General features: G+C 54.9%; 1 protein-coding gene across 2 annotated transcripts; it reads left to right on the forward strand.

Annotated features, from left to right (window-relative positions):
- Nucleotides 1–644: 644 nt before the first annotated feature.
- On the forward strand, nt 645–20,328 carry Atg2a (autophagy related 2A). Of its 2 annotated transcripts, NM_001109545.1 has the most exons (40): nt 645–945; nt 3,443–3,605; nt 3,702–3,854; nt 4,005–4,107; nt 4,412–4,646; nt 5,342–5,438; nt 5,522–5,683; nt 5,786–5,926; nt 6,545–6,782; nt 6,867–7,014; nt 7,094–7,186; nt 7,538–7,693; nt 7,789–8,032; nt 8,179–8,275; nt 8,361–8,520; nt 9,098–9,240; nt 9,328–9,443; nt 9,548–9,705; nt 10,068–10,218; nt 10,333–10,526; nt 10,632–10,712; nt 10,964–11,070; nt 11,156–11,248; nt 12,029–12,099; nt 12,292–12,368; nt 12,775–12,939; nt 13,083–13,212; nt 13,293–13,507; nt 13,889–14,097; nt 14,323–14,458; nt 15,178–15,381; nt 15,516–15,617; nt 15,703–15,784; nt 15,873–16,005; nt 16,101–16,173; nt 16,290–16,372; nt 16,627–16,748; nt 17,905–18,059; nt 19,403–19,555; nt 19,633–20,328. In NM_001109545.1, exons 1-40 carry the CDS (start codon nt 775–777, stop codon nt 19,867–19,869), a joined length of 5,751 nt encoding a protein of 1,916 aa, NP_001103015.1. In that variant the 5' UTR covers nt 645–774; the 3' UTR covers nt 19,870–20,328. The 2 variants fall into 2 exon arrangements, 1 of the variants encoding a protein (NP_001103015.1); XR_005492572.2 differs by lacking the exons at nt 12,775–12,939; nt 13,083–13,212; nt 13,293–13,507; ... (10 more) ...; nt 19,403–19,555; nt 19,633–20,328 and having other exon boundaries at nt 666–945; nt 12,013–12,099; nt 12,292–12,371.
- The last annotated feature ends 1,513 nt before the right edge of the window (nt 20,329–21,841 follow it).

The following is a 21,841-nucleotide window of genomic DNA, read 5'->3' on the forward strand; positions in this document are numbered from 1 at the left end:
CGGCTAAAAAAGTTTATAGGGTTGGGGATTTAGCTCAGTGGTAGAGCGCTTGCCTAGCAAGCGCAAGGCCCTGGGTTCGGTCCCCAGCTCCGGAAAAAAAAAAGTTTTATCGGGCTGGGCGTGGTAGTGCATGCAAACCTTAAATTCCATCACTAGGGAGGCAGAGGAAGATGAGTTTGAGGCCAGCCTGGTCTACAGAGTGAGTTTCAGAACAGCCAGAATACAGAAAAGCTTGTCACAAAAAAAAATGTTTATAAAATGCAGATGTGTATTTGTTGCCAAAATGCAGTCTGCAAAACTCGCACTGACTTTACTCCTCTGATTAGCGGTCTACAAAGTTAGGTGGGTCGCTGTTCCTTTAAATTCTTCCCAATCAGCTAAAGAAGGTGGACAAATCGGCACATGCGCACTCTTCCTGGCCCGACTGTCGCCCTACGGTTACAGCCTTCCCGCAGCTTGTAACAAGGAGGTTAAAGGTCCTCCCACTCAGAATTTATGCGCAAGCGTAAACTACGATTGGGAGCTTTTCATCTCGCAAAGAGTCCAGTCCCTTTTTCGCTCCTTAAGGCTCCGCCTCCCACGGCCAATCAGTGGGCCTCGCCCTTCTCAATGACCAATGGCAGTGAGCGTGGGGGCGTGGTTGGGCGTCCGGGGGCGCGGCCTGGCGCTGAGAGAAGCGGCGGGGCGAACCGGGGGCTCTAGTGAACAGCGCAGCCGGACGGAGATCGCCGGCTGTCGGCCAGCGGAAGCGGCCCGGGCCCGGCGGTCCCCGAGATGTCACGATGGCTGTGGCCATGGTCGAACTGTGTGAAAGAGCGTGTCTGCCGCTACCTGCTACAGCACTACTTGGGTCACTTCTTTCAGGAGCACCTCAGCCTGGACCAGCTCAGCCTGGATCTGTACAAGGGCAGCGTTGTCCTGCGGGATATTCACCTGGAAACCTGGGTGAGGAGGCACAGCAGAGGCGGGATTGTGCGGAGAGAGGGAGCACGGGCCACCAAAGGGTCCTCGCGGAAGATTTGGGCTGGAGGACAGACACTGTGCTTGGAGAGACCAGTGGGTCCCCGACAGCCTTCGCCAGGCCCCCTGGCTGGTCCTTCACCTCTTAGCCAGAAGCTAGGAGTCCCTGTCTTCACCTCTCTAGGGGAGGGACACATTAGGAAGTGAGATGTCACTTATCAAAAGAATGTCACCATCATCATGCGGAGTTTGGGGGAGCTGGTTGGGTAAGGGGATTCCCGAGAGTTTGGGAGGGGGGCAGAGAAACGTGGAGAGCTGGGCAGTGAGTTGGAACTAGGGTGGTTCAGGGGAGGCTTTGAGGGTGTTAAGACCCCTTCCAGGGGCACCTGTGGAAAGATATGTGCTGACCTCCTCACCCCGATGATCCTGTGCATAAGGGGAGGAGATCTCCCCCGGATGTGGATGTCAACAACAGCGTCACTGCCTACTGTGTTGATCCACTCCTCGTGTGACTGTTGCAGCTTTCTACTTCCTGCTTTTGGGAGAGTGGGAGGGGCCTACCTTGGGTTTAGGGAGGGACTTGGTCTCTGGGATCTCCACCTGGAGGGCAGCCCTCCAGGAAAGATGTAGAGGTTTAGCTTCGGGCTAGCTGGGAGTGGGGGATGGGAGGAGGAGCTGGGAGATGATGCTTAGGAGATCTGAGGCCTAGGGTATGGAGTTGGAAAGGAGAATGGACTGGCAAGTGAGGGCCACTGAGTCACAGCTGATGACTGGGGAGTAGCCATGGAGCCACCAATTAGAGGTACCAGCTTAGGGTTGGTATGGGGTCATCCTTCTAGCTCCAGAGAAGTAGAATGGGCATGTGGCAGGGCTTTCTCTACTCTGGCTGGCCTCTGGGTCTGCAGCTTCACTCAGAGCTAGAGGTGAGCCATGCCTTTGGGAACAAATGTGGGTTGAAGAGATGGTGCCATCTTCTCATGGCCTGTTATAGCAGCAATCTAACCTCGGCTTCTTAGGCTGCTCAGAAAAATATCCAGCATCTGGGCTCCCCCTTTTTGCTTTCAGCCAGAATGCCTTCCCAGTCCACTCCTGTTCCTTTTGTGTGTGTGGGGGGGGGGGGTATCCAGGACACTGGGTGTTTTCTACCCCCCCCCCCAAACACACACACACAGCACAGGCACTTCACTTAAGCCCCCCTCTCAGCTCTTCACCCCGCAGCCTTACCTTGAAGGCTTTCAAAGCAACTGCATGGCCCAAGGACTAAGCTGAGAAGGGGTTGGAGCCCTGGGTCCCAGCCTGTTTTCACAGTATCTCGAGTGACTTAAGAGAAGTGCCTAGGCCTCAGTTTCCCCACCCGTGGATGAGGAATTTTGACTCAACTTCTACTTGCCTCCTAGCTCTGCCTGGGTTTGTTTATTCATGGCCCCAGCAGGTGTTTACCGAGTACTACCCAGAGCACCACCCAGAGCACCTGGGTTCACAGGGAGAAGACCAGTGACTCGTGGCCTCAGACACTCCCAGGCAGACCGGCATACAACCCCAGCACAGACATTTCCATCCTCTGTCTCGAATGCATAGCTGTACTGTGGGTCTAGGACTGAGGGTCCATTTGGCCTTGGGTCAGTCCCTCTCCCAGACGTGACCCCTGAACTCTTTTGCCTGCCTAGGATGGGCACGCATTGCTTATTGCCCCCTTAACTAGGTCTCTCCACTTGTTCTCACGCCCGGAATGGGCCACAGTCCTATTCCCTTTGCCTGCCTGCTTGTTCTTCATTCGACCCGCTCATCGTTGGTGTACCGCTGGGTTAGGTGCAGGCTCTACTCACCCCTTCCTGGTTCTTGCTGACTGAGTCGGAGCCTGGTATTCTGAGACCCTGGCTACAACCTGGCCAGGCTGGGAGGTGAAGGCATGTCTTATCTTTCCCTGCTGCTGCCTCTGGTTGCCACATAGAAGGTACTCAGAATCGCATATATTATATAGCCCAGGTTGGCCTCTAGCTCAAAATACACAGCTTGACCTCCCTGCCCCCCCTCTCCCCCACCCCACCCCCACCCCGATCTTCTGGCCTCTGCTTCCCTAGTGCTAGGATTACAGGTGAGTTCCGGCACATCAGCTATACTCTGCTGGAGATGGAACCCAGGGCTTAGCATGTGTTAGGCAAGCACTCAACCAACTGTATACCAGGCTGGCCTAGATCTTGAGAATCCACCTACCTACGCTTCCTGAGTACTGGGAAAGGCATGGGAGCTACCACACCCAACAGTAAATGGAGTTTTGAACCAAGCATAAGAAGGAGACTTTAGCCGGCCCAAAGGGTTTGATGGTGAGGCAAAAACAGATCAGGGCCTAAGGGAAGGCCATGTAAATAGCATAAGGGATGACCATGCCAAGGGTGTTCTCCAAGGCAGTGGCTGTGCAAGACTGTGGCAGGTAGCCATATTTGGAGCCTCAGTGAACTGATTTACCTTGCCTCTTACCCAGTCTGTGAACGAGGTTTTGAGGTCAATGGAGTCACCACTGGAACTGGTGGAAGGCTTCGTGAGCTCCATCGAGGTGGCTGTCCCCTGGGCTGCACTTCTCACTGACCACTGCACTGTGTGTGTGTCAGGCCTTCAGCTTATCCTGCAACCCCGCCAGGGTTCAGGTGAGAGCAGGGTAAGACTAAGGGTGGGGCAATTGCTGGGAGTGGGCCCAGGAGATGTCTGGGGTTCTTATCTTGAGTCCTTGCTCCTTTCCACAGGGCCAGAGGCTGCAGACTCTCAGACTTGGGCCTCATGCATGACCACAAGCCTACAGCTGGCTCAAGAGTGCCTTCGGGAAGGGTTGCCAGAACCCTCAGAACCACCACAGCCCCTAGAGGGGCTGGAAATGTTTGCACAGACCATTGAGACTGGTGAGCAGGCCCCTGCTTGCTGCTAGTCTGTTCTCGGGCCCTCCACAGTCTACAGGACAGGGATTTTAGATAGTAGTATGGTGGCCACCTTCCTACTCAGACTGTGCCAGTGCCCCACCTAACTCTAGACTCTCTTCCTTCCTTCTGAAGTGCTCCGGAGGATCAAGGTGACCTTCCTGAACACTGTTGTGAGGGTGGAGCATTCACTGGGTGATGAGGAACGGAGTGTAGCTGTGGAGGTCCGAGTGCAGAGGTAAGGAGTGCAGGGGAAGGACAGAGACAAATCTCTCCATCCTGTCTCTGAGCCAGGCTCCTAGGAAGGGACAGGGTCCAGTCGGGTTAGGCATTGGTGAGATTTGGAAAGTGGGCTATGTTGGGAGCCTACACTGTGTATAGACCTAAAATCACTCAGATTGTAAGAACTTTGAGACTCAGAGAACCAAAGGCTAGTTGAGCTTCCAAGATGGAAGCCAGGTTCCTCAGGCCCATGTTGCTAGGACAGCTTTAAAGAAGGGGCTTGGGGTTGTCTGGACAAGGCTGGGCCTTTCACTCCGCAGACTGGAATACTGTGACGAAGCAGTGCGGGACCCAAGCCAGGCACCACCTGTGGACGTGCACCAGCCACCTGCCTTCTTGCACAAGCTGCTGCAGCTGACTGGGGTCTGCCTGTACTTTGAAGAGCTGCCCTCCCAGGTGGACCCGCCAAAGCCACCTTTGCAAATCGGCAGCTGCACAGGGTACATGGAGCTCATGGTGAAGCTGAAACAGAATGAGGCCTTCCCGGGGCCCAAGGTGAGTCCCAGGCCTTAGGAATTTGACCCACGGGGCTGGAGAGATGGTTCAGTGGTTTAGAGCACTGACTAATCTTCCAGAAGTCCTGAGTTCAATTCCTAGTAACCACATGGTGCCTCACAACCATATGTAATGGGATCTGATGCCCTCTTCTGGTATGTCTGAGGATGACGACAGTGCACTAAATAAATAAATCTAAGAAATAAAACAATGATAGAATAAACAAATCTTTTAAAGAAGAAAGAGTACACAACAGATGAATGATCATCCTATTCTAAAATTCTTCATCCACACATATATACACTGAAAACTCCCCCCTCTGTTTAATCATTAAATCAAAAATAAAATCATTTCAAATAAAGAAGAAAGAGTTTGACCCATCTATCCCCGGAAGTGTTGGCTGGCCCCAGGCGGACCCTACCTGTAATCCCAGCGTTTGGGAGCCTAACAGAAGATTACCTTCGGTTCGACTCCAGCCTAGGCTATAGAGTAACTCTGGTTCTTACAGTGAAGATTACTATCTTCTTGGCAACTGGAAAAACAGACTCTGAAAGATCAAGTTGGCCAAGGCCACTCAACTGTTTAGCAAGTTTAACATTACAAGTTGTGTCCCCAGGGTACAGGCAGGTGGGTTGCCATTCTTGGGATGGGTGGCATGTAAAGGCTGCATGGCTGTGTGTGCACTTGGCCCTCAGTTGGAGGTATCAGGACAGCTGGGATCCCTGCATCTGCTCTTGACCCCGCGTCAGCTCCAGCAGCTCCAAAAACTGCTCAGTGCCATCAACCTTGCAGGTGAGGCTGCTGGGCAGTGGGTAGCAGACGGGGCGCGATCTAGAGATAACCAGGCAGGCTGTACTGAAACATCTTCCCTGCAGATCCAGGAGGCCTGGCTGACAAGCTGAACAAGAGCCGCCCACTAGGTGCTGAAGACTTGTGGCTCATTGAGCAAGATCTTAACCAGCAGCTGCAGGCGGGTGCAGTGGCTGAGTCCCTCAGCCTGCACCCCATCACCAGCCCCCTCAATTTGGACAGTGCAGGTGGGTGCCAGGCCCTTTCAAATTGAAGGGGCAGTTTGTGTCAGTGCAAAAGCTGAGGGGTCAAACCTGTCTGTTTCTGACTTCTCCTCACCTCATCCCCAGACCTATTCTTCTCCATGGCTGGCCTCACAAGCAGTGTGACCTCCGGTGTCTCTGAGCTCTCAGTGTATAGTGTAGACCTGGGCTCCTCGGTTCACAGCAACATGGCCCTCCATCGACCCTCAACCCCAACCCACTCAGGTGGTAAGTCACTGACTCTCACAGATGCTTATTTCAGGAGCAAGGTGGTGTGAAAGGAACCTCAGGACAGTGGGTAGATGTAAGCAGGATACCTCAGTCATGTCTGCAGAGCCACCATCAGTGGGGTTCTCCAGGTCCTAACTCAGTGGAAGCTGGTGAGGCAATCTACACAGTCTTGGTTTTATAGTAAGTGCTTTTGGGACCCTGCTCCCCTTTCTACAGAACACACATAGTAAGAACAGGCTGTATGTTGTAGTTCGTAGGTAAGTAAGTGGGTAGGGCAAAGACTGGTATGTATGTTTCATATCAATTGATCCTTCTAGCACCATCTTGCTGTCCCATGGTCCAATTTAGCCAGAATTTATTTATTATTTCTCCTCCTTAAAAAAAAAAACAAAAAACTTAATTTATTGAGACAGGGTTTTTCTATGTAGCCCTGGCTGTCCTAGAACTCATTCTGTAGACTCAGAGATACGCCTGTCTCTGCCTCCCAAGTGCTGGGATTAAGGCATGTGCCACTATGACCAGCCTAGCCAGGGTTTCTTCAACCCCCTCCTCAGTGGTCAACTGTGACTCCACTAAGATACCAAGGGGCCCCCATTGAAGCCTCTGTTCCCTCAGGCAAGACGGCTCCGACTCCCCTTCTGGATACCATGCGCCCTGACTCACTGGTGAAGATGACCTTGGGAGGTTTGAGCCTGACCTTGCTTCAGACAGCTTCCCCATCTTCAGGATCACCTGACCTCACCACCCACTTTTTTGCTGAGTTCGATGCTGCCAAAGATGGGCCGTTCGGGTCCCGAGACTTCTACCACCTCCGGCCACGCTTCCAGAGGGCCTGCCCTTGTAGCCATGTCCGGTACACCACAACCCTAGTCAGGGACTCACAAGGAATACCCAGAGCCCATGACCCAACCCCTGAAGCTTGTCTTCTTGCCCACAGATTAACAGGCACAGCCGTGCAGCTGTCCTGGGAGCTGCGTACTGGCGGCCACAGCCGGAGGACAAGCAGCACAGAAGTGCACTTCGGACAGCTGGAGGTGCTGGAGTGCCTGTGGCCCAGGGCTGCCTCAGAGCCAGAGTACACAGAGGTGAAGGCAGAGGAAGGGCCTGGGGTTCCGGTGGGTGTCAGGGCCAGCCTGACCTTGTTTGCCTGTGTTTCCCTTACAGATCCTGAGCTTCCCCAGTTACTCTGGCTCCGAAGCCTCAGCTCGGCCCTGCGCCCATCTGCGCCACACACAAACCTTTCGCCGGGTGCTCAAGGTAAGCCAGAGTGCCGGCTGCCCTAGCCAGACTGCATCTCCCTTCAGGGTTCCCTGCATATCTGTCCCCATTCTGACCTTGCTATTATTGTGGCTTTCTCTTCCCCTGCCTCTGCTGAACCACTAAGGTTGACAAAGCCAAGTGTTGCTGGCTTTTGTTGTATAAACCAGCATAATCTGGGTGTGGTGGCTTGGGGTGTTTAAAGCCCCTTCTGTTTCTGCTGTGGCTCCAACCCAGCTCCTCTCCCACCACTGGGAAACCTAGGAACTTTGGTTTATGGAAGCTGCTTCCTACCCTGTCCTCACTCAGCCCCACAACCCTTGCTGACCTGTTCACATTACCCCTAACTAGAGCCGGTCCCGGCGCTCCACTGCCTGCCATTGTCACTCAGAACTCTCCCTGGACCTGGCTGATTTCCAAGCTGACGTGGAGCTGGGGTCGCTGGACCGCCTTGCTGTCTTGCTCCGTCAAATCACCACACCCTCTGAGCCACCCGCTGGCCTACTAGTGAGATGCCCTGCTGGTTCTATGCTGGGGTGGGAAGTAGGCACTTAAGCTCTGTCAGTCCCCTGTAGCAGCTCTGATCCCCAGCCCTTCCACAGACAGAGCCCCCACAGGCCACTGAGCAGCAGACAGTGTTTCGTCTCTCAGCACCCCGGGCCACCCTGAGGCTACGCTTCCCCATCCCAGACTTACGGCCTGAACGGGACCCCTGGGCTGGCCAGGCTGTACGGACTGAGCAGCTGCGACTGGAGCTGAGTGAGCCTCAGTTCCGCTCAGAGCTCAACAGTGGGCCTGGCCCCCCAGCTCCTACCCGCTTGGAACTTACTTGCTTAGACCTACAAGGTAAGAGTGTCCAGGGAACAGCTGGGCCGGTGCCCAGGACAGGCAAGGAAGCCTTTTATCCCCGGGACACTGATAGGACTCTGGGTGGGCAATGGTAAGGAAAAGAAGAGGTAGCAGCAAGGCTCTGTCCTTTCTGTCCCCTCCAGGAATCTACGAAGATGGAGAGAAGCCACCTGTCCCCTGCCTGCGGGTCTCTAAGGCTCTGGATCCCAGGAGCACTGAGGCCAAGTACTTCCTACCTCAGTAAGTGGAGTGCTAGAAGGGGCGGCTGGGGAGGAGCCGTCTATTGGTACTTTGGCAGGGCACCAATAGGCCTGTGTCCTGGCAGGGTAGTGGTGACCCTGAACCCCCAGTCCAGTGGCACACAGTGGGAGACAGCCTCTGAGAAAGGCCGGGATCTAGAACTGTCTACCGAGAGTCCATGTGAGCTCCAGCAGCCTGAGCCCTCACCTTTCTCCTCCAAGCGGACTATGTATGAAACTGAGGAGGTGAGGCTCCCTGGCTTTTCCACTGTGGGTGCCATTTATGGGTCTGGGCTGTGACAAGGGGCCTCCTGCTGAGAGGAGCATCTTCTATTCTGGGTACCAAGAGACTCTGAAGGATCCATCCTGCCCAGGGGTGGGGAGGTAAGTTCAGGAGAGTAGGCCCTTCAGTACCAAGATCAGGATCCCATGGTCAGCACCTAACACAGTGGTGTACTCAGGTCTCAGGATCCTCCTCTGAGGTTGACGAGTGCAAGGGCTAAATGTGAGGCAGCGAATGGCCTGGGACAGGACATGTGGGTTCCTAGACATGTTCTACTGCCTGGTGGCTTGTGTGCTTCCTCCCAAAATTGCTGTCTTGAAGGTTATTGTGAAGATTACAGGGGTTCCCATTCATGATGTCATTAGGGTAGGGAGGAGATTCTTGGGTACTCTGTCCCAGATAAACGTAACCCACCCTGGGAGAGAAAGGATGGATCGATGGATCGATGGATGGATCGATGGATGGATGCCAAAATCTTCGATTCTGAGTCCAGAAACAGGCCAATGCAAGTCTCCTGGCTGACCTTTCTCACCTGTCCAGATGGTGATCCCTGGAGACCCTGAGGAGATGAGGGCATTCCAGAACCGGACGCTGGCGCTGTCCCGCTGTACTCTGGATGTGATCATGCCCAGTGCCCACATCTTCCTGCCCAGCAAGGAGGTCTACGAAAGCATCTACAACAGGTGGAGAGACGGGGCCGGCTGGGCTTGGCTGGGCTGGGCTGGTGACCGTGTCCTCTGACCTCTGCTGCTGTTGCTCTCTCCTGTCAGGATCAACAATGACCTGCTCATGTGGGAGCCTGCAGACCTACTTCCCACATCCACCACTGCTGCTCGGCCGCCCGGCTCTTCTGGGTTCAAGATGTGCAAGTCAGCCTTCAAGCTAGGTATGAGAAGAGCATTGGCTGGACAGGAAGGGGTAGTACAGGTCTGGGTGGGGCGGGGCCTTCCCTCCACATCTTCTTCCTACCCAGCCGCCCTATTCACTCAGACTCGGATTCGGATGAAGAAGACACCCAGTTCTTCTCGATGGCATCAGGTGCCCCCCAGACTCCTGCCCCGGAACCTTCCCATCGTCAGTCTCAGAGTACCTTCTCCACACTGGTGACAGTGCTGAAGGGTCGGATCACTGCGCTCTGTGAGGCTAAGGTGAGGCAGCCCAGAGCAGGTGAGCTTCCGACTCCAGAGAGTTCTAGGAGCCATACAAGCCTGCCAGCTTCAAGTTAGGAACCAGGAGAGCAGAAAACTTAAAGGGCCAGCGGTCTGCCTCCCCACTCAGACTGCCCATCAACCCTCATAGCTGCCAGCCACTTCCCAGACTTTCTCTGTAAAGCACAAAGGTCCCAGTGCAGCCAGGTCCTTCCCCTTTAGTAAGAAACACATGGTACAGACCTCCAATGATATCCTGAAGGAACTCGGGCTGCCTCAGACCAGGATGTTAAGAGGCCCCTGTCCCTGGGTGTCAGGGATGCTGGGTGCAGCAGTGAAACTGAGCGTGTGCACATCTGCAGGATGAGACAGGGAAGCGGCTGGATGCCACTCACGGGGAGCTGGTACTAGATGTGGAGCAAGGCACCATCTTCAGCGTAGCCCAGTACCGTGGCCAGCCGGGGCTCGGCTACTTCTGCTTGGAAGCTGAAAAGGCAACACTCTACCATCGAGGTGTGGGGGCCACTGCAGCATATATCACACCGGGCAGGGAGGTTTCAGGAGGGCTGTGTGCCGTGAGTGGGGTGGTCAGCAGCCTCAGCTGGGCTCACAAGACTTTTTTCTCAGCGGCCATTGAGGACTACCTGCTGCCCACTCACTTGGAAGTACCCAGCTTTGCTCCCCCAGCTCAGCTGGCTCCAACCATCTACCCATCAGAGGAAGGGGTGACTGAGCGGGGAACATTGGGCCGCAAGAGCCAGGGTCCCCCCATGCTGTCTGCAGCTGTCCGCATCCACCTGGACCCCCACAAGAATGTCAAGGTACAGGTTCCTCTGCTGCTCACCCACATGCACGACTTAGGTAGCTTCCCCTGCACACTGGAGCTGGGCTTACACCATCCTGACTAACTGCTCTTCTGTCCCCAGGAATTTTTGGTGACAATACGGCTGCACAAAGCCACTCTACGCCACTACATGGCCCCTCCTGAGCAGAGCTGGCACTCCCAGGTGAGCAAAGTTTCTTGGAAAGTCACATTGCCCTGTAACTCCAAACTGATTTGGGTAAGCAGGTCAAACATGGGCTGAGGAGACCAGTGTGAAAAATATGGGCTGACAGGGGGTGTGGTAGACAGCTGGTGGGCAACAGGTGTGGTGCCAGCCAGGACAGGGTCTGGACAGGAAGGTATTAGAGGAGCTCATGATGTCCTTACTATCCCCTCTCCTGTCCCCTCCCCTTCCCCTCCCTCCGGCCTGTGCAGCTATTGGACTTCTTGGATGTACTGGATGACCCTGTGCTGGGTTACCTGCCCCCAACAGTCATCACTATTCTGCACACACACCTCTTCTCCTGTGCTGTGGATTACAGGTGCCATGCAGGGGGCTGGGGGACACAGGGTCAGGGGCCAGCCTTACATGTAAGAAACCTGCTCCAGCCTAAGTCTCCCCCTCAGGCCCCTCTACCTCCCTGTGCGTGTCCTTATCACTGCTGAGACCTTCACTCTCTCCAGCAACATTGTCATGGACACGTCGACCTTCCTGCTCAGGTATGCAGGCTGCCCCTAGGTCTGGCCCATCCTATTCCCAGCTGGGCTGCAGCTGACTTCCTGCTGCCTGTCTACCCAGAGCCCCATGTTCTCACATGTCCTCAGGGATGTGCGTTGTCTCTGCTTGCACCCAAAATCAGTCTTATAATCTCACTCTGGGAGTTCTACAAAGCATACAAAAGGACAGCAAGCTAGAACCAAGTGCATAACTAAATGCAGCCCAGGCATGGGGTTCAGCTCCACATGGCACTGAAAAGGAAGGAGAAAGAAAGCTATTCCTACTGTGAGCCTGATTTCAAAAGCTGGTAGCGGTAGAGTAGTTATGGGATCCCAGCTCTTATGAAGCTGAAGCCAGAGAATCCTGCCTGCACAACTTAGTAAGTCTGTCTCAAAAAGTAGAGAGAGGTGGCTCACATTAGACCATGTATGTACCTGATGAGGGCAAGGTACAATCCCTAGGACTATGTGGATGGGTGTATAAACATGTGGTAGGGGGATGGGAGAGGAGTACAAGTTCAATAAGAGAATTAGAAATGTTTTGAGTATCTTTAAGTCCCATGAGAGTGAGTAGTGCCTGCTGGGTCTTCCACACTGAGCCCAGGCCCCATGTCCATCCTGAGACAGGGCTGAGGCTGACAAGGCGCCATGACTGCAGCTCCTTAGGCTCTGGGAGCCCTCTGCCCCTCCCCCTCCTGGACCCCTGCTGCCCCTTTGCCTAGCTGCCACTGAGCTGCCACCTGCAGTGGCTCCTGGGCCCTTCTCAGCCCTGTTCCCCACCAGGTTCATCCTCGATGACTCCGCTCTGTACCTGTCTGACAAGTGTGAGGTGGAGAACCTGGACCTGCGGCGAGGTAGGCAGGGCCTGGGTCGACTCCCCCACTACCATGGGTGACACCCAGCTACTAGTCCGAACTCCACATACACGCATGCACACGCATGTCTGCACAGCTGTGTCTGACAGTGAATTCTTCCCCTGGTGAGGGGTGGGGCAGGGGCAGTGTGGACAGAGACCATGAGAGCCTTTCTTCTGTTCTCTGCCTCAGATTATGTCTGCGTCCTGGACATTGACCTCCTGGAGCTTGTAATCAAAACCTGGAAGGGCAGCACCGAGGGCAGACTGGTAAGTGTGAGGCCACCAGGAGTCGGGAGAATTGTGACTGTCACAGTGTGCCCTTACCTTGCCGGGCTGCCGCTAGTGTTACTCCAGGGAAGGGTCATGTCCTTGTGAGTGTCCTTCCAACCCACTGAGGGCAACAGATGGCATCTGAGGCAGGACAGGTGGCCCAGGGAGACAGCCACTGTGGAGCCCACATCACTAGGCTGCAGTCGCAGGGCTGTGTATGTAAGCAGTACTCCATCAGTCGTCTGGAATGACTACATATTTGGGCAGCCTTAGCTGGCCAGACAAGGGAATATCCCCTTGCTCTCCCTCCCTCTGTGTGGAAGACAGAGCTGAGATGCCCTGTGGGAAGGGGAGCCTGGTTTGTGTGTGGCTCCTGTGCCAATCCCATGCCCACCACCCACAGAGCCAGCCGCTGTTTGAGCTGCGCTGCTCCAACAATGTGGTGCATGTACACAGCTGTGCTGACTCCTGCGCCCTGCTGGTCAACCTGCTCCAGTATGTAACTAGCTCCGGTGACCTGCATCCCCCGCCCCAGCCCCCCAGCCCTACGGAGATCGCCGGCCAGAAGGTACAGATGAGGCCTGGCCACACAGGCTACCAGAGCTTGGCCAGGCCCCTCTCTTTACACATATACAAGGCCTGGAATGGAGCAGCCCTGGAGCTGCCCCTCCCTCTGGTGTTCACTCCTGCCCCTCCCCTCTCCTGATTCAGCTTTCAGAGAGCCCGGCCTCCCTGCCTTCCTGCCTACCAGTGGAGACAGCCCTCATCAACCAGCGAGACCTGACTGATGCCCTTCTGGACACTGAACGGCGTAGCCTACGGGAGCTGGCCCAGTCATCAGGTCAGTGAGGGTGCCCCAGGGATAGCAGGCCCAGGCAGGTTCCCCCAACCACATCTCACACTGGCCTCTTTCTCCCACAGGTGGCCCACTTCCTCAGGCCTCTCCCGTCTCCGTCTATCTGTTCCCAGGTGAACGGAGTGGGGCCCAGGCCCCCTTGCCTCCTCCTGGGGGCCCTTCTCATACCTTGGGGTCCTGTTCTGAGGCAAAGGAACATGACAAAGAAGAGGAAGGGGATGGAGACACCCTGGACAGTGACGAGTTCTGCATCCTTGACGCCCCTGGCCTAGGCATTGCGGTGTGTGTTGGGATGGGAGTTCTGGATGCTCAGGGGTTGCTTGGCCCTTCTAGAGCTCTTGGGTAGGAGAAGCAGCCCTGGCTCTTGACTTGAAGGAACAGATGGGACAGTCCAGAGGAGGACACAATACAGACACGGGCTAGTTAGCAGAAGGGAGGGCTGTGAGGGTAGTTACCAAAGCTGGTACAATTAATGTCCACGCTCTCTGAAGCTCCAGGTGACAGGCCGAGCAACAGACTCTGGATAGGCCGCTCAGACACAGGCACTGGGCTGGTAGACTGGGAGGGCCAGTTTTTGTTAAAAGGGACAGTGAGGAGACATAAAGGCTGGCGTGGGGTTGAGCGTGCTGTCACACCTCTTTGTTCGGCTCTTTCTTGGCAGCCCCGAGACGGTGAGCCCATCGTGACTCAGCTGCATCCAGGCCCCATCGTTGTGCATGATGGGCACTTCTCCCAGCCCCTGGGAAGCACTGACCTGCTGCGGGCGCCTGCCCACTTCCCAGTGCCCAGCAGCCGTGTGGTACTACGGGAGGTCTCCTTCATCTGGCACCTTTATGGGGGTAGAGACTTTGGCCTTCACCCCACTTACAGGTTAGAGGCATGTAGCAGCTGGTGGGATTAGAATCCAGGTATAGCCTAGCTGTGACCTCCAGCAGCCAGCACCGCAAGCCTCATGCATCGCCTACCTGCCTATCCTGACCTTGATTCTTCCTCACCCTCAGGCTCTCCTACTTCAGGCTAGAAGGCCTTTGCTGAGGCTGTAGATAGAAGATGTTTCCTCAGAGTCAGTTTGTCCCCATGTGCCTTTTTTCACAGAGCAAGAGTAGGCCTCGCAGGCCCTAGGGTCTCACCTTCCCGTTCCTCTGGTCCCAACCGGCCACAGAACTCCTGGCGTACCCAAGGTGGCATTGGACGGCAACACCAGGTCCTCATGGAGATCCAGCTCAGCAAAGTGAGTGGCTGAGCTGGGGGTGAACACAAAACATAGAAGTGAGACTCTGGGGAGAGAAACCATGCCAGCTAGCACCAGGCAGTAGGCTATGATACAGACAGATTCCAGAGGGACTGGACAGCAGGAGCCACAGGTTCAATACTGTGTCTATGTGAATAAGAGCCCAGAAGGGTGTTTCTTAGAGCCACCTACCTGGTTAAGGAACCATGAAGACAGATAACAGAAAACACAAGATGTTAGTAGTAGAGAGGGCTTAAGAGGCTGCATCCTAGCAGGGTAGGAGCCAGAAGCATTCAGAAAGAAGCTTAATGAGACAGATGGGGGCCTGCAGGCTGGAAGCCAGTGAGTCACAGTGAACAAGTCAAGGCCCCTGTGAGCACAGAGCATGCCCACCTGTGGTTACAGAGCATGGCTTAGAGAGGCTGGGGCCAGCCTGGGCAGAGAGCAGGAAAGCATGTAGAGACCAGTGAGGAACGAAGGAGCCTCCAGGGTCACTTTCAGTGAAGCAGAGGCTGTGGGTGGATTTGGGCGGATTTGGGTAAGCCAAGTTCAGTATGCCCAGATTGGTGGTCATAGGTTCAGCTGTGTCGGCACTCAAGCATGTCCCACTCATGGGGTGGAACAGGGGCAGGAAGGCTCTCTGGGAGGGAAGGGACCTCAGCCGGACCTCCCCATCCCTCTTGGGCCTGGCTCCCAACTCAGGCCTCATCTACCCGCAGGTGAGCTTCCAACATGAAGTATACCCAGAAGAATCAGCCATAGCCGGGGGCCTGGACCAGGAACTGGATGAGCGACCACTGTCCCGCCAGGTGCTCATTGTTCAGGAGCTAGAAATCCGAGACCGGCTGGCCACCTCCAAGATCAACAAGTTCCTTCATTTGCACACGAGCGAGCGGCTGCCACGGCGCACACACTCCAACATGGTAAGAATGCACCTGGGTGTGGGCAGTGTCTTTCCCATAGTCTCCCTGAAGGTACGTCTGGAGGACAGGGGTGATGGCAGTCAGGAATAGGGCTCACAAGGCCCAGCAGACACCTAGTTTATCCTCTGCCTTAGCTTACCATCAAGGCACTGCACGTGGCTCCCACCGGCAGTGTAGGAGGGCCGGAGTGCTGTCTTCGAGTCTCCATGATGCCTCTGAGGCTCAATGTGGACCAGGTGAGTCGATGGTCAAAGGCAGAGCCTCAGTGTGAGCCCTTCCCCATTGCCAGGTGCTGGATCTGACCCAGAACTCTCCCTACAGGATGCCCTTTTCTTCCTCAAGGACTTTTTCACCAGCCTAGCAGCCAGCATCAACCCCATGGTCCCAGGGGACACTTTTGAGGGTGAGAGACCGGCCAGGGAGGGGAGTCTAGATCCTGGTTACCCCACATCCTCTGTTCCGTCCTTGATCTCTGACCTTTCTTTCTGCAGCTCACCGAGAGACCCACAGCCGGCCCAGCAGCCCCCAGGAAGGGCAGTCTGAGGGCACAGAGACAGCCAGCAGCCCCCAGGAAGCTCCAGGCAGTAGCCACAGCTCCTCTGACCAACAGCCCATCTACTTCAGGTAGGGTGGAGGGGCTCTGGGCCAGGCTGTCTGAGAACCTGGCCAGTGACCAGGTTAGAGACCAAAGGTTCTCCTCTCCCTTCTCTCCCCCGCAGGGAGTTCCGCTTCACATCTGAGGTGCCCATCTGCCTGGATTACCATGGCAAACATGTCACTGTGGACCAGGTGGTGAGTAGTTCCATCCCGCAGGACCGAGCTACTCTCTATGGGTCCAATGTCTGGGACCAGGATTCACAGTGTGTATCCCAAAACATAGCCACACAGCCTGTGCTCCCTCCTAACAGGGCACTTTCATGGGACTCCTAATTGGCCTGGCCCAGCTCAACTGCTCCGAGCTGAAGCTCAAGAGGCTTTGCTGCCGGCATGGGTGAGCTCCCAGCCCCTTTGGGGAGAGTCTGCCACCTTCCCTCTGCAGTTTCTCATGGGTCGTATGGCCTTGGCCAGGTCCTCATTGCTCTCAGGCCTCGGCTCTCCTCGTAGTAGCTTTTGTTGTCCACAGCTCTGGGTAAGACCCTGGGATGAATGGATGCTCACACTTGTCTTAGAGGGACTTAGTCACTGCCCCGGCCTTCAGTGTGTGACTCTCCGCCATCTCGTCCTTGTTGTCTCTCTGCCTTCCAGGCTCCTAGGTGTGGACAAAGTGCTCGGCTATGCCCTCAATGAATGGCTGCAGGACATCCGAAAGAACCAGCTGCCTGGCCTGCTGGGAGGCGTGGGTCCCATGCATTCGGTTGTACAACTCTGTGAGTGTCTGGCTTTGAGAACTCTGTTTTGTTTGGTTGGGGTTTTTTACAGAACAAATATAGATCAAGGGAAGTAAGGAAAGCTCCCAGAAGTGGGAGAGGTTCCCAGGAAAGACTACCCTTTCTGAAATAATTCCATTCACTTTGTGTGTACACGTGGGTGCCTGCATGCCATAGAGTGTGGGAGTCAGAGGACAGCCCATGAGTATTAATCCCTCTTCCCTCTCTGCAAACCCTCAATATTGAACCCGGGCCAGCCGACCTGGTGGCAAGCACCTCTATCTGCTGAGCCATCTTGCTGGCTCTCCTACTTTACTTTTTTTTTTTTTTTTTTTTTTTTTTGGTTCTTTTTTTTTTTTTTTTGGTTCTTTTTTTTTTTTTTTCCCGGAGCTGGGGACCGAACCCAGGGCCTTGCGCTTCCTAGGCAAGCGCTCTACCACTGAGCTAAATCCCCAACCCCCTACTTTACTTTTTATTTTTTAAACTGGAGTCTCACTATGTAGCTGTCTGTCTGTCCTGGAACTCACTATTCTCGGGCTCGCAGAGTCCACCTGCCTCTGCCTTCCAAGTGCTGGGATTATAGGGCACTGGCACTGTTTGTTTTTTTTTTTTTTTTTTTTTTTTTTTGAGCCAGTCTTATGTAGCCCAGGTTGGCATCACAGGCATGTGATAGGACTTTTGGATGCCAGGTGCTATGTCATGTGCCTGTAATCTAAGCACTGGGGAAGCATAGGCAGGAGGATTGCTTGTTAGCTTAAGAACTCAAAGTCAACCTGAGTATGGGCCAGGGTAGGCCAGAGAAAGCTACTTAGCAAGATTCTGTTTTTCAAAAAATGAAGGGGTTGGGGATTTAGCTCAGCGGTAGAGCGCTTGCCTAGCGAGCGCAAGGCCCTGGGTTCGGTCCCCAGCTCCGAAAAAAAGAAAAAAAAAAAATGAAGGAAAAAGAAACTATCAATCCCAGCACTTGGGAGGCAGAGGCAGGCAGATCTCTGTGAGTTCAAGGACAGTTTATTCTACAGTGTGTCCCAGGACAGCCAGGGCGGTCACACAGAAAAACCCTATCTCAAGAACAGGAAGGAAGGAAGGAAGGAAGTGGCTTGGGAAGGGGTAAGGGTCCTTGCGCAAGCTCGGCATCTCTGGTAATCCTGTCCTCCAGTCCAGGGGTTCCGGGACCTGCTGTGGCTACCCATCGAGCAGTACAGGAAAGATGGGCGCCTCATTCGGGGGCTGCAGCGTGGCGCTGCCTCCTTTGGGTCATCCACAGCCTCTGCTGCTCTGGAACTGAGCAACAGGCTGGTCCAGGCCATCCAGGTGAGTGCAGGGCTAGAACAGGCTCCTGACTCTGTCCCCACAGTCCCCACAGTTCCACTGAAAGCTGGAACTTGAAAAGGCTGGGTGTCTTTAAAGGCCACATGACATGGAAGTTCCCATGGTGGGGCCAAAGTGCATTCTGGGCTATCAGAGCCAACCGTATTTCCATGCTCCCAGCTACCTGTGATGAATGTACCATGAGCAGATGCAGAAACCCATCCTAGTTAGTTCATCCAGGTTTTATACTTTACTGGGCCCCAGAGGCCACCCCCTACCAAAGTTCTGGTCTTAGGGGAGTGATTGAGTCCTGGGGTAGGGCTAGGCCCTGCAGGCTTGTGGGAACACTGCATGGAGAGAGCTTGGAGCTCAGCCCTCAGGGACAGTCAGAGGCAGTCTTGTTTTGATAACTCTTAGGGTCTATCTGTACAGGGTGCCCTCTAGCGACAGCTCAGGCCGGCCTCAGCATGCGCAGCCCAGGTGTGAGGCCCACAGGAAAGTTTTCCAGTGCCTTCAAGCACTGAAGCCCAAGACTCCTCCTCCTCCTCCACCCCCCTCCTTCTTCTCCTCCCCCTCCTCCTCCTCTTCCTCCCCTTCCTCCTCCCCCTCCTCCTCCTCTTCCTCCCCTTCCTCCTCCCCCTCCTCCTCTTCTTCCTCTTCCTTCTCCCCTTCCTCCTCCTCCTCCTCCTCCTCCTCTTCCTCCTCCTCTTCCTCCTCCTCCTCCTCTTCCTCCTCCTCCTCCTCCTCCTCCTCCTCCTCCTCTTCCTCCTCCTCCTCCTCCTCCTCCTATTTGCTTATTTATTCTGTGTGTGTGCCATGGCTTGTATTTGAAGTCAGACATTCTGGGGACTCAGTCCTTTCTACCATGTGGGTCTCTGGGGTTGGGGATTGATTTCAGGTCACCACACAGCAAGTGCCTTGACCTTCGGAGCCATCTTACCAGCCCTGGAAGGGTGTGTAGATGTCTCCTTGAGTTACGGAGGTCCTTGAAGAGGTGGAGAGGTAGCCCAGCAGTTAAGGCCGATACTGCACTGCAGAAGCCTGGGTTTAGTTCCTAGCACTTCACAGGTGGCTCTAACTCCAGCTCCAAGGGATCCATCCAGTGCCCTCTTCGGACCTCCAGGAGCACTGCATTCTCACAAATCACACATAAATAAAAATAATTAACAAAAATGTAAGGAAGTTCTCAGAGGGAGGTAATGAAGGGGAAGAGGAAGGAGGAGACAAAGACCGGTTAGGATAGGAAATATTTATGCTAAAGGAGGTCTGGTCTCCAGACTGGCCTGCAAGGCGAAGGCCACTGTCTGCTTGGCTACCTCTCACCATCCAACTCTGGTGTCCTTCAGGCTACAGCTGAGACAGTATATGACATCCTGTCCCCTGCATCTCCCATCTCCCGATCCCTACAAGACAAACGTTCTTCACGGAAACTACGCAGAGGTCAACAACCTGCTGACCTCCGGGAAGGCATGGCTAAGGCATATGACGCTGTTCGAGAGGTGAGAGCTACCCTAGACCCACTTCCAGCTGCCTCCACCCCCAACCCCTCACTCTCACTGACCTCTGACCTCCACAGGGTATCCTGGATACAGCTCAAACCATCTGTGATGTGGCATCAAGGGGCCATGAGCAGAAGGGACTGACAGGTGCCGTGGGGGGTGTGATCCGACAGCTCCCCCCAACTGTGGTAAAACCAATAATTGTAGCAACAGAGGCAACATCCAACGTGCTAGGGGGCATGCGTAACCAGATCCTGCCAGATGCACACAAGGACCATGCTCTCAAGTGGCGATTGGAGGAGACCCAGGACTGACTGCAGGCACCCAAGATCCACCCACTGTCCCAACATGCCCACTGTGTCCAGCCAGCCACAGTGGTGCCACCAGCTCCCTGTTTTCCTGATTGCTGTGACCCACAGCTAGGCCACCAGGTCCTTCAAAGGATAGCCACTGTGAAGGATACCTGCCCAGCCTGCTTGTTGCCAATTGACCGGGAGAGTGGGGCCTCCCGGCTCTGGGGCCTCTGCCCTGTCTGTGCACTTTCGTCTGGGGAGAAAGGACGCTGCTCCTCCCTGCTACCTGGGCCCACACTGCTGCCTTGTTCCAGAATGAGGATGGAGGCTTTTGGACCCATGGACCCCACTCAGCCAAGTGTCTCTCCGTGTCTCATGGGGAGGTGGGGGATAGATGCCATGTGGGTCAGTGTATTTTTAAGCTCCCTGAGCGTGTGGGTCAGTGTCTGCATGAAGTGGAATAAACTTGCCCACCGCCAGGTCCTCTGTACCTGTGAAGCCACAGTCTGCCCCTGCCCGCGCTGCATAAACCTTGACCTGCCCATTCCCACCCCTGCACGCAGTACCCACCTGTTGCCACCAGGAGGCACCACACTCCACCCTCCGCCTTATGCAAACCAACCTCCCTCTTCCACTTTGGGCTCAGCCTACCTACTATGCTGGGTGCTGTCTTCTTGGCACTACTTCCAAATGAATCTGGGGGAGTCGCCTGGCAACCCCAGAGGAGGCATCCCTGGGAACCTGCATCAAACCCCATTTCTTGGTTCTATAACTGTCAGACTCCAGGGTCCAGCCTTAATCTTGAGTCTGGAGCAAAGCTAGGCTCCTGGCCTCTCCTGAGAGGCTCCGAATTGTGACCTAACGCAATACCTGTTAAGTCTGCCAGCCAAGACAGTGTCCAGGAGTTTCCCACTCTGGAAGGGAGAGTCGTAGGCCCTCTGGAAGCTATTCCCACCATTTCCAGAGAATGGCTTTTGAGGTGTCCAGGTCTTATGCGGGGACAATGCTATGTTGTCCCAAAGACACCTGTTGCCCCCATCCCACACACATTGTTCACAAGGGAGCACCCCAGTCCACCCTCAGGAGCATTGACAGGAAGTGGGTGGGCCTGTGGGAAGAATCACTTTTGGGTATCCCTGGTTACCTCTGAAGTTAGCTGTGGTCTCCCCTTTTTGGCCCCATCATAGATCTGAGTATTGAACAGAGGAAACCTTTCCTTGTCCCCCACCCCAAATTTGCCAGTGGTTAGCTAGGGCCAACAGACTAGGCAAGAGGTCAGGCCAATAAAGTCTGAAGAAGAGACAAGCCCATGGGTGGCCAAGGTCTGATGCCACTAGGTAGCTGAAGGCCCACTCTGGCACTTCCTGGACCCGCCCCTGCCAGCTGGGGCACAGTCCAGGCCTGCTGCCCTTCGGACCCCACTTAGGACCAGTATTGATGGCAGTGGGCTAATCATTAACACTACCAGGGCTGGGCCAACGGCTCAAAAGACTTGGCCTAGGGTGGCCCCACTTCCTCCTTATGCCCCGAAGGCCAGCTAGGTGCAAGGTAAGAGCTCCCAGGCTGTCCTCCAGAAGGCTGTGGAATATTCCCAACTCCAAGCCTTCCTGCAAAGCCATCAGCTCTTCTGAGCAAGGGGCTTTAGGGGAAGCCCACTTCTCTTCTGTGCCTCAGTTTCCACCTTTGGGTAAGGTGGCTCCAGCATCTGTGCTGGAGCTTCCCAACATTGCGAAGACAGGATTCCTAAACAGCTATGTCTCTTCTGGAAGGGCAGTGCCTCATGCAGCAGGAGGCTGGGCTTACCTGGGCCTTGAGGGGGCTGCTGGGCTCTGGGGAAACCGTAAGTCTGGCACCTTCCTTTGCTGGTCTGTCCTCCTAGGACGAAGTCAGCATCCCCTGTTTCTCTGGGCCCTTATCTGTCACTGCCAAATGGGGCATGACCCAAGCACACTCTAGAGACTTCCTTTTCTTTCCTGAATCCCAGCAGGACCAA

The sequence above is a fragment of the Rattus norvegicus genome, chromosome 1, assembly GCF_036323735.1.
Source record: "Rattus norvegicus strain BN/NHsdMcwi chromosome 1, GRCr8, whole genome shotgun sequence".
Classification (NCBI taxonomy): Eukaryota; Metazoa; Chordata; class Mammalia; order Rodentia; family Muridae; genus Rattus; species Rattus norvegicus.